This window comes from Amia ocellicauda, chromosome 7, assembly GCF_036373705.1.
Source record: "Amia ocellicauda isolate fAmiCal2 chromosome 7, fAmiCal2.hap1, whole genome shotgun sequence".
NCBI lineage: Eukaryota > Metazoa > Chordata > Actinopteri > Amiiformes > Amiidae > Amia > Amia ocellicauda.
Genome location: NC_089856.1, coordinates 38,881,982 through 38,891,879, shown reverse-complemented (window position 1 = coordinate 38,891,879; position 9,898 = coordinate 38,881,982). Strand labels below are relative to the sequence as shown.

General features: G+C 40.9%; 1 protein-coding gene across 1 annotated transcript; it reads right to left on the bottom strand.

Annotated features, from left to right (window-relative positions):
• Positions 1-3,241: 3,241 nt before the first annotated feature.
• Positions 3,242-7,559, bottom strand: LOC136753932 (extracellular calcium-sensing receptor-like). The gene is made up of 5 exons (XM_066710312.1): positions 7,302-7,559; positions 5,563-6,372; positions 5,215-5,442; positions 4,834-4,957; positions 3,242-4,155 (listed from the first exon to the last, which is right to left on the bottom strand). Exons 1-5 carry the CDS (start codon positions 7,557-7,559, stop codon positions 3,242-3,244), a joined length of 2,334 nt encoding a protein of 777 aa, XP_066566409.1.
• Between the last annotated feature and the right edge of the window lie 2,339 nt (positions 7,560-9,898).

The window sequence follows — 9,898 nt, the reverse complement described above, 5'->3', positions numbered from 1 at the left end:
AGATCATTGTCTGAGCAAACTGGAATTCTCTGAAATTTAAGCTGTAGAAATGGCATTGCTTTTGATAGTTATTGTATGGAATATTGTATATATGCATATCATAATTACATGTAAATGCTGAATATATCCAATTTATATATATAAAAAACTACATTAAATGGAAAATTAATACATTTGAAAGGCAATACACCCTACTATACATGAATGTACTTACTTTTTGCATGTTGGTGGTTTTGGAAATATCTTGAATGTATACATTTCACCATCTAGCCCAGTATGGAATGTAAAGATTCCTCCTATGATGATGTCTCCATCCTTTGATAGTTCAGGTAGTTGTGGTCTGCCCTGCAACCTACAGACAGGCTCTTCCGCCCTAATTAGCAGTGCAATCAGTATGAAATGCAGCATTTCTGAGTATCCTGTCTCTTCAGTGTCAAGTTGCTTTAAATGTTGCCTTTATATAGTTTTTGGAATATCATAGGTGCTTGCTCCATCTTCTTTTTTTTAACAAATTTTTTCTCATTAAATAAATTATTCTCTAAGGTGAACCAGTTTGAAGAGTCAAATAATTATCAAGAAAAGTGAAAACTGCTGAGGATATTGTTTAGTATTTTTATTTTTGTATTTTTTCCACATTCTGAACATACCTAAACTACGCATACTGTAATTAATCTTTCACTGTACCCAACCCCCCCAATAATTACCTTTGATCTTAGTTTTGCTGTTATTCTTACTTTCCAGTTGATCTGGAGTAATGGGGTAATGTGTTAATCACATGTGTTAAACCCCTCATTACAAAGACAAATGCATATTAAGTTCAGTGTTCAGAGTTCAGTGGTGCAAAAACCAGGCACTGGTCTACAGAGATGTGGAAAAAAGTGATGTGGTCAGATGAGTCATCCTTCACCATATTCTCTACAAGTGGGCGAGTGCATGTGTGGCGTACACCAAGAGAACTGTACAGGCCTGACTGCTTGACCCCTACAGTGAAGGGGTCCGGAGGCTCTGTTTTGTTGTTGGGGGCATTTTCCTGGAATGGTTTGGTTCCACTTGTCCCTTTAGAGGGAAGGATCACTGCAAGTGAAACATTTCTGGGAGTGGTCTCTTCCAGGATGACAATGTCCCCATCCACAGGGCACAAGGGGTCACTGAATAGTTATCTTTCAAGTCAGGAGCACTGCCCAAGGGGGAGGGGTTTCTACGCACATCCGCGGGAATCCAATCAAAACGTCACTATCAAAGCTGCCATTGGCCCCTGCGCTCGTCACTCAGAACAGGTCCCTTCCCAATTCCTGTTCTATAAAATGTGACGTCAGCGCAGGTTCGTCCTCTTTTGCCTCTTCGCTGGACTCAGGAACGTAAGCTCTCTGTGTCTGTGTTTGTAATAAACATTCAAACTGCATATTTTGGCTGGCGGGCTCACTTCATAGTGTTGTTCACCACCGTTTTCGCTACACATCGTCTTGTGTGTGTTTAGTTATTATTGATAGCTAATCCCGAGTCATGTTTATATAGAGCTATATATATTCCGACTGCTTGCTGTGTTGGTTTTTTGTCCACAGAGCTTTTTCCTCCACAGCAGGAGCGCTAACAGCAGCAGTAAAATTCGCGGCCCGACTGCCCGGCCGGAGCCACGGTGTGTCATAAGAGATCTCGCACGCATGAGTTGCTCCTCCGCCGGCTTGTGCCCGCACTACAGCCCACAGCTGCGGCTGTAGGAGATCTTGCTCTCTCGGTTCACCGAGAACGAGCACTGCTAGCCCTCCCGGTCCGTGTGTGCGTGCCTTGGTTTTAGATCCCGCTACGGCTGGTGGTCTACTACCCTCGGCCCCCGCGGACCCCGGACTCCGTGTCACCTGGTGTCCCCGGAAACCCCAGCACTCACAGTGTGGTTAAGCCTATGGGCCTACGCAGTGCTTGTATCCAGCACCTGGTGCTTGGTATACACAGTGTTCAGTCCAGCAACAGCAAGATTGCGTGTGGTTGGTGTCGCAGCTACCTCACGAGGACTCAGAGCTCGAGGCGGAGCTCATGGAGGAGGAGCTGGTCGCTTCCACCCCTCCTCCTCCGTTGAGCATGGATGCCCCTCCTGCTCCCATGGTACAGAATAGGGAGTTCTGGGCAGTCATCCAGAGGGCTGTGGAGTCTCTTCAGCTCCCCTGGCCCTCTGATCCTGCCCTGCTGCACTCCAGGTTCGAGAGGGGTCAGCACGCGCAGCGGCCCACATGGGCCCTCCCGCTGCTGCCTGCCCTCCTCGATGAGCTGAGGGGCACCTGGGACCATCTGGCAACAGCCCCCTTCCTAGCCAGGAGAGGGGAGGCTTATGCCAGGACCCAGGGCGCAGCAGAAGCGGGCTTGGTGGATTTTCCCAGCGTAAATTCCACCATAGCCACGCACATCTCCCTACCTCCGCTGTCCACAGAGCAACGCGACCTGGCCTGCCCCAACAGACGCTGCTCCAGAGGGCGTATGAGGCTGGAGCCCAACTGGCTCGCCTCCAAAATACGGAAAGCCTGCTGGCCTTGTACTTGGCTCAGCTGGCGGAGCCCTCGGAGCAACATGGCGCATCACCCACCCCGCTCCCTATCTCGGAGATAGCGGCGGCGGCTGATCAGCTGGTCACAGTGATGCGCCAGGGGGGAAGGGCGACAGGGTGATCCTTGGCAGCCATTGTGGCGGTGCGCCGCCAGCTTTGGCTCTCCCAGGCACGGCGGGTCCCTGAGGCAGACACCCCTATCTTGCCGGGCTTTACTTTTGGCCCCTCTGTGGAGGAGATGCTATCGCGCACTCTTCAGGAGAGGGAGCAGTCCCTGCAGCTGGCCCGAGTGTACCCAGTGGCACCTCAGGTTCAGCAACGCAGGCCGACTGCGGCAGCTCGCCAGCGGGGAGGCCCCCCGACCGCGGCTCTCAGACCACAGCGCAGGCCACAGGCCGGACCACAGTCCAGGTCACAGCCCCGCCCACCTGCCGATCTCCGCCAGCGCTTCACTGGCAGGCAGGCGCCCCCCCAGGCTCGCCGCCCTGGCCCCCGGCGGCCCACGGCAGCTCGTGGTAGGAGGGGACCCGGCCCGACCCCAGCTCCTCCACCACCCGAGCCCCGCCCCTGAGGCATTCCAGCAGTCTGGTCCCTTCCATTTGTTTAGATAATACATACATACATTAATGAATACATGAATATAAAAGGAATTAATGATAAATAAAGAAGTAAATACATTAAACCTAATCTATAATCACATTTTGACTACAGAGATTTTGATGGCATTTTACCCATCAGATGTTTTTTTGTATTTTTCTCAGGTGTCAGTAAAATAATGTAACATTTGGGAGCAAAAATGCAAAACAACAGCCCAAAATTAGAAGATAAAATGGCAAATATTTCTACAGCTACTGTAAATTTTCCAGGTGAACTAATATAAGCTGGGATAAATGTCATCCAAACAACAAAGAATATGAGCATGCTGAATGTGATGAATTTGGCTTCATTGAAGTTATCAGGCAGTTTCCGAGCCAGGAAAGCCAGCACAAAGCACATGGCAGAGAGAAATCCAATATACCCTAACACAGCCCAGAATGCACCTGCAGATCCCAGGTCACACTCCAGAATGATTCTGTCTTCATAGTATTTCATATTTTGATTTGGATAAGGGGGGGATAGAATCAACCACATGGCGCATATTAAGATCTGAATGAATGTAAAGGAAAAAATGCTTAACCTCTGCTGTGTGGGCCCAAACCATTTAATAATATTACTGCCTGGCATAGTAGCCCTGAAGGCCATTAACACCACTATTGTTTTCAACAGAACACAAGAGATGCACAGGACAAATGTGATACCAAATGCTGTGTGGCGCAACATACAGGACCACTCAGAGGGCTGGCCAATGAAAGTAAGAGAGCAAAGGAAACACAGAGTTAAAGAGAAGAGCAGGAGGAAACTGAGCTCAGAGTTATTGGCTCTAACAATGGGAGTATCCTTGTGTTTAAAGAATACCAAAGCAATCGCTATTGTTAAACATGTGCCAAGTACTGATAATGTCACCAATAATATTCCCATGATTTCTTCAATTGACAGGAATTCGATGGTCTTCAGTATGCACCAGTCTCTTTGCTCATTCGGCCAGTATTCCAGAGGACATTTAGTGCAGTCAACTGAGTCTGCAAGAAATGAAACGCACACACAATATACATACATATATATATATATATCATTTTCAGTAACCCTTATGTTTGTCTGATGTGTGTACTATTATTATTATTATTATTATTATTATTATTATTATTATTATTATTATTATTATTGTTATTGTTATTGTTATTGTTATTATTATTATGGACAACCTCAACCTCCAGTACCACTTTCTTCATTAAATAATCAGAATGACTCACTCCGGATTATGTTTACGTTCCCTGGCAAACGCCAAACTCCCGTCACAATCAAACCACATGTGGTAGAACTTGTCACTTAACAGATGCAATTTCACAGTAAAATATATTAAAATAACCCACACATGCAGAACTCGGTAAACATGTGAAATAACATGAATTTGTTTTTTGATAACAAGCATTGTTGCTTTTAATGCCACTATATATATATATATATATTGTACACACACACACATTATGTTCATGAAACATTATACTCTGCTTTTCATGACAAATGACGCCTGGTTTTGGCTTCATACCAAACTAGTGAGAATTATTAACTAAGATGTAATTCCATTCAAATTACAATGTTGCTAATTCTGAGTGTAGTCACTAGGAGCCATAGTGACACAGAGAGCTTAAATTTGTTCATTATGCAGTGGAACAACAACAAGGCAAATTAAACTCTACCTGTTTCATTGCTGATCTCTCCTTCAGCACATGGTACACAGTCAAAGCAGCAGACAGGCCTTCCCTTCTGACCTGCCTTACGAGTGCCTGGGGGACAGCTCTCACTGCACACTGACACTGGCACCTTAGAAACAACAGGGATTTTTATATTATTTCAATTTTTTCTTATTGCTGTTGTTGTTGTAATGTTGCTGGACATTTTTGAAACACTTGTATACCAGTTCCATAATGCCCAGAGAGAATGTAAAAATAATTTCCAATAAATAAAACAACCCCTTAGTGGCAATAGAGTAAGACAAATACAGTTGAATTACAAATAACAATAAAAAACATACACCACTTTAAAGCTATTAATACATCACTACAAAGAACATCACTTACCCGGTCCTGATTTTGTGCCCAGACGATGGTTATGTTATTCTGTGCTAGCTGACGATTTTGTGGTAAAGATGCATCATAGTAACCTACTATGACAAACTCAATCTTGCCATCTTTATTCAGCTGCCAGTTTAATAAATTGTATTTGGCTGCAGGATCTCCATTTTCATCAAAGAAGACTTCTTCCCCATTTTTACTTGAGAAATTAACTCTTTTCAGATAATGAAGTAACTGAAATGAGACCATTGTTTTCATATGATTAAACATTCAAAGCATATTAAACCAAAACAAATAACTAAATTAACCATACAAAACAATTGTTCTGTTCCAATTTGGTGCACAGCAACTTACCCTCCATGGTTCAGTCTCCAGTTTGTTTACACATGTCTTATTAACAAAAGGTCCTTGTCCCTTTTTGCACATATACATATCATGTAGGGCATGAGCTACAGAGTACATGGCTTTGTAGACATTATTGGCAATTTGCAATTCAGATACATCAATGTATTGGTTATGTACTTCAGTTAAATCTTCATTTCCTGTGCATGGATTTGTGTTTTCTTCATTCTCTTTCTTAGACAGGGTACATCTGAATATTGTTTCCCACAACTCATTAAAAATTGTTATATTGTTTGATGGACGGACATTCAATAAGAATTCTTTCAGTCCTCTGATTTTGGCCTTAGGGATTGCAAATCCCATTGATCCACTCAGAATTTGACTCCATTCTCCAGTAGCAATGTGTGAATCAGAAATCCAAGATTCACTGCCTATCCACTGCAAACCAGTGACATTCTGCACAGCTAATTCTTTTAGCAAAACCTCCATATCTAGGTAAGAGACAAAAGCTACAATAACCTTTGAGCTAGACTTCTTTATAGTGTCAACAATTCTCAATATGTTCTCCTTTGTGTTTGTTCTGAGGAAAGCTTCTGAGTATTCTACACAAACTCCCTCTTGCTGAGCAGCTTGCATGAAAGTAGCCATTCCACTGTTGCCATAGTCATTGTCACTCCTAATGGCCCCAACCCAGGTCCATCCAAAGTACTTGACAAGCTGTGCCAGGGCTCTGCTTTGGTAATAGTCACTGGGGATGGTTCTGAGAAATGAAGGAAATGTATTTTTGTTGCTTAGACATGCACAGGTAGCAAAGTGGCTGATCTACAAAAGGGAGAAAAAAACTGTAAAGAAATATTTTCACTTTTAAGTGAAACCTTGTTTCATCATCACTGAAAGCTTGTGAATGGCACTATGGCAAGCCGTTGTGACATTTAATCCATAATTTCTGATATCAAAAAAATCCATTTTTGATATAAAAAATGTGGAACTTGAATGTGCGTTGTGTTGTAGTTACTCCCCTTCTACGGAAAAGTCCCTGAGTAAATGTTAATAATTCAGAGCACTCTGAATTGCCATTCCTCTCATTGTTAATGTCTGACATTGCCATCAGCGGGATAGCAATTCTATACTGGCATTTTTTCTATTGTCCTGTTGATTTATTTGTGTGTAGCTCCTTGATAGTTTGTGCCATATGCATGTATTTTATATCAAATGAAAGAGAAAGTTGTGGCCTTTCATATTATAAGTGTTAATCGACTGACAATACAAAACCAAACACTTGAGCATATGCAAATTAGTCGTGTAAACTATGAGAAATGGCTGAATTTGCAAGCCTGTAGCTCAGGCTAGGAAGACCCTACATACGTGAGTGAGACGTTTGACAACTCTTGATCTCTAGTTTCTAACAAGCCATGAACCATTAACCATTAGGCATTAACTGCCAATCGTTGGTATCAATAATTGTATTTTTCATATCAGAACTTGTATTTTTGATAACTATAATTGTATTCTTGATATCAGAAATGCATACTAATTAACATCCAGTTAGGGATTAAATGTCACAATGGCATGCCATGAATTGCTGATATCAACAATTGTATTTTTGATATCAGAAATTATGGATTAAATGTTACAACGGCTTGCCATATGCCACACTTAGATCCTGCAACAGTCTATACAGTTTAGATGTCTTGGTAGATAGATTATTTTTTAAAGATAATTAATTGCATTTTACATTATGAAACTCTTACCACAGGTATCTGAAAAGGTCCAACAGATGTAGATACTCCTATGGTTGGTGTTGATGAAGTCTCTGCTATAATGGCTTGAACTGTATCTGGTCTGGTGCAGGACGTGCCAGAGTGAGTTTCCTCCAGTCCATTGATTAAAGCTAGTGCTGCTTTTATAGCCAGTGCTACAGAGCCACAAGAATCATAGATCTTATATCCCAGTGAAATGCCAGGAAGAATCTCAGTGCTGTTGTTTACTTCTTCTATGGCAAAAACCATGGTCTGTGCATTTTGAAATTCTCTGAAGCTTAAACTAGGAGAAAGAGGCACATAAAAGACACTTTTTTAAATGTTCTCAGTTAGTTGACTTTGAAGGCCTAACATATCTGTGTTGTGTGTTTTTAAAGTTTGACTTACCTTTTGCATTTCGGTGTCTCTGGCACAGTTTGAAAAGTAACTTGAGCACTATGCCAACTGTTATGGAAAGAAAAGATCCCTCCAATTATAATATCTCCATTTTTCGATAAATGTGGATTTTCAGGTTTTCCTTGCAGTCTACACAAGGGCTCCTCTGCTCTTGTTAAAAGTGCTACCAGAGTTATAGATAAGAGCAGCATTGCAGGGTGAAGATCCTGATCAAATCCCAAAGAGTTATGTTTGTGAGGTTTTATAGTAGCCTTGGAGTCACAGGTGTTTAAGTTGAAGATGGTTTTATTCTCAGTGGTACACAAAAGATGCCACAGTGCATCAGGTAAAATCATTTGCAAGTGATTTATGCCTTTGTTAATATGGCTTATTACTTTCATGTCTATTTGTATTGATATCAATATTGATGTTTTTCAATCTAAACTGTGGAGGCAAATTTTGATTTTTTTAAGGAATATATGTGCTGTTTAATCTATTTTCTGCCAAAGACATGAAAATAAATAACAATAACAAAGGTAAGAACATAAAAAAATATATATTTTATTATTCTTTTGATGATGAAAAACAGCAAACAATCTGAACAAAAATGTTACATAGGTTGAACCAGTTTTGATTATTATTATTACATTGCTGTATTGTACTGGTAAGTTCATGCATTAAAAAAACAATGATCTTATTAAACACTCAGTCATAGAAACTGAATTTGCACTGACTTTTTTGCACATGAACATACTAATTTGCATATACATTTTCAGGACCACACACAATCATGAAGCTCAAATTGTACTAGAAACTCATTTTTTTTAAACCCTCATGAGTGATTTCAGCATCTAACAATAGACCACTTTTGTGCTATATACATTATTATCATTTAATGTATTTTGGTTATAATATACCTTCTTTTATCTGTAATAAGTGTGTATATCTTGTTTTCATTGTGTCCCCTAGTGGAAAGAAAATCAAACAAAGATCTTAACAAAAAAGAATGCCACATTCATAATCTGTGACCCCACAGTAACACCCCCTTTCTATAAGGCAATATCTTGATGCAATAAATGTAATTTAATTAAGCCAGAGTATTTATGTATTGTGGGGGGAAAAAAGGAAACAATTCGAAATAAAGTAAAATCTGCCTGGGTAATTTAGTAGCAGTTTTCATCCAGCAGAGGGTGGGATTGTTCTGTGTTTTAGTGTGCTTATACAGCTTTTTCTTATTCAAAAACATGTGTTCTTTCGTAAGCATTATTTGGATTTTCCCATTATATGTTTTTTTTGTATTCTTCTCAGGCTTAAGGATCATTAGATAACATTTTGGCATAAAAATACAAAAAAGTAAACAAGAACTTGAAGCCAAGATTGCAAATGTCTCCACTGCTACTTTGAACTTGCCAGGAGAGCTGACATAAGCTGGGATAAAGGTGATCCAGACTGCACAGAATATGAGCATGCTGAATGAGATTAATTTGGCTTCATTGAAGTTATCAGGAAGATTTCGAGCCAGAAAAACCAGCACAAAGCACATGGCAGAGAGAAATCCAATATACCCTAACACAGCATAAAACCCCACATCCTACATCACACTCTAGAATGATTGTATCTTTGTAGTATTTTATATTTTTATAAGGATAAGGTGGTGATATTGTGAACAAAAGGACACAAATCAGGACCTGTATGAGTGTGAAAACAAGAACACTTAACCTCTGCTGTGTGGGCCCAAACCATTTCATAATATTATTGCCTGGCAGTGTAGCCCTGAAGGCCATTAACACCACTATTGTTTTCCCCAGAACACAAGAGATGCACAGGACAAATGTGATGCCAAATGCTGTGTGGCGCAACATACAGGACCACTCAGAGGGCTGGCCAATGAAAGTAAGAGAGCAAAGGAAACACAGAGTTAATGAGAAGAGCAGGAGGAAACTGAGCTCAGAGTTATTAGCTCTGACTATTGGAGTGTCTCTGTATTTACAGACTATTAATGCTGTCATTATTGATAGGCAGGCTCCAGTCAAGGAGAATATAACTAACAAAATACCCATGATTTCCCCAAATGTGAGAAATTCTCTTTTCTTTAAGATGCATTGATTTCTTTGTTGGTTTGATCTGAACTCCACAGGGCACTTTGAACAATCACTGGAATCTGAAAAATGAAAAACAACTAGTTAAACTGAATAACTAATTAGTCTTTATCA

Bases quoted from the DNA above. Each gene is read 5' to 3' on its own strand.
- LOC136753932 (XM_066710312.1), bottom strand. From the start codon at position 7,559: ATGGTTTTTGCCATAGAAGAAGTAAACAACAGCACTGAGATTCTTCCT. The intron at 6,373-7,301 runs GTAAGAGTTTCA...TCCCTTTTGTAG, and splicing joins GACCTTTTCAGATACCTGTG to ATCAGCCACTTTGCTACCTG. The intron at 5,443-5,562 runs GTAAGTTGCTGT...GTCTCATTTCAG, and splicing joins TGGAGACTGAACCATGGAGG to TTACTTCATTATCTGAAAAG.